Consider the following 568-nt stretch of genomic DNA (forward strand, 5'->3'; position numbering starts at 1 on the left):
ATGTCATCACCTCGTCAGATGATCTGTCAGCTGGTTCAGACTCTCCTCAGACTGGATCTGCTGGATCCGCAGGTTTCACATCAGAATCACATGATCAGATCGTTCTGTTTAAAGTCTCAAAGTTTCTACATTTCTCAGATTGAAAAACTCTTAAATCAGATTGTGAAGAATTAACTTCTCTGGTCCTGGGACGTCCCGTCAGCCTCCTGCAGGACCGACAGACGGACTCGCTGAACCGCCCGGGTGATTGGCGGCCGGAGCCCCTCCCCCTCGGAGCCCCGTCCCTCCCCCTCGGAGCCCCGCCCCCTCAGAGCCCCGCCCCCTCAGAGCCCCGCCCCCTGGGCCTCAGCGCCCGGCCGGCTCCCGGCGGTCGGCCATCTCGCTGACCTTCTCCTGCAGGGCCTGGGGACTGAAGGCGGGGGGGCCGGCGTCCAGCGGGCAGCCCTCCACCAGGCTGTTCATGGGGGTGGGGGGCACCCGGGACTCCTCCTCGGGCCCCGCCTCCTCCTCGTCTCCACGGTGACCGTCCACCCCCCGCTCCCGCAGGAAGTCCTTGACGATGGGGAGG

The 568-nt window shown here is 64.3% G+C and overlaps 1 protein-coding gene across 1 annotated transcript in view; it reads right to left on the reverse strand.

Moving 5' to 3' along the window:
• Positions 1–345: 345 nt before the first annotated feature.
• LOC139666151 (exopolyphosphatase PRUNE1-like) overlaps positions 346–568 on the reverse strand; it is a gene marked incomplete at its 5' end in the record, with an annotated part of 5,096 nt that continues 4,873 nt past the window's right edge. Inside the window, one exon of the mRNA XM_071545272.1 lies at positions 346–568. This exon is cut by the window's right edge and continues 28 nt beyond it. Coding sequence (XP_071401373.1) covers positions 346–568 — 223 coding nt within the window.

The sequence above is a fragment of the Centroberyx affinis genome, unplaced genomic scaffold (genome assembly GCF_046629955.1).
Source record: "Centroberyx affinis isolate AG114_WGS23_722 - 3 ecotype Tasmania unplaced genomic scaffold, CSIRO-AGI_Caff_v1 ptg004837l_1, whole genome shotgun sequence".
NCBI lineage: Eukaryota > Metazoa > Chordata > Actinopteri > Beryciformes > Berycidae > Centroberyx > Centroberyx affinis.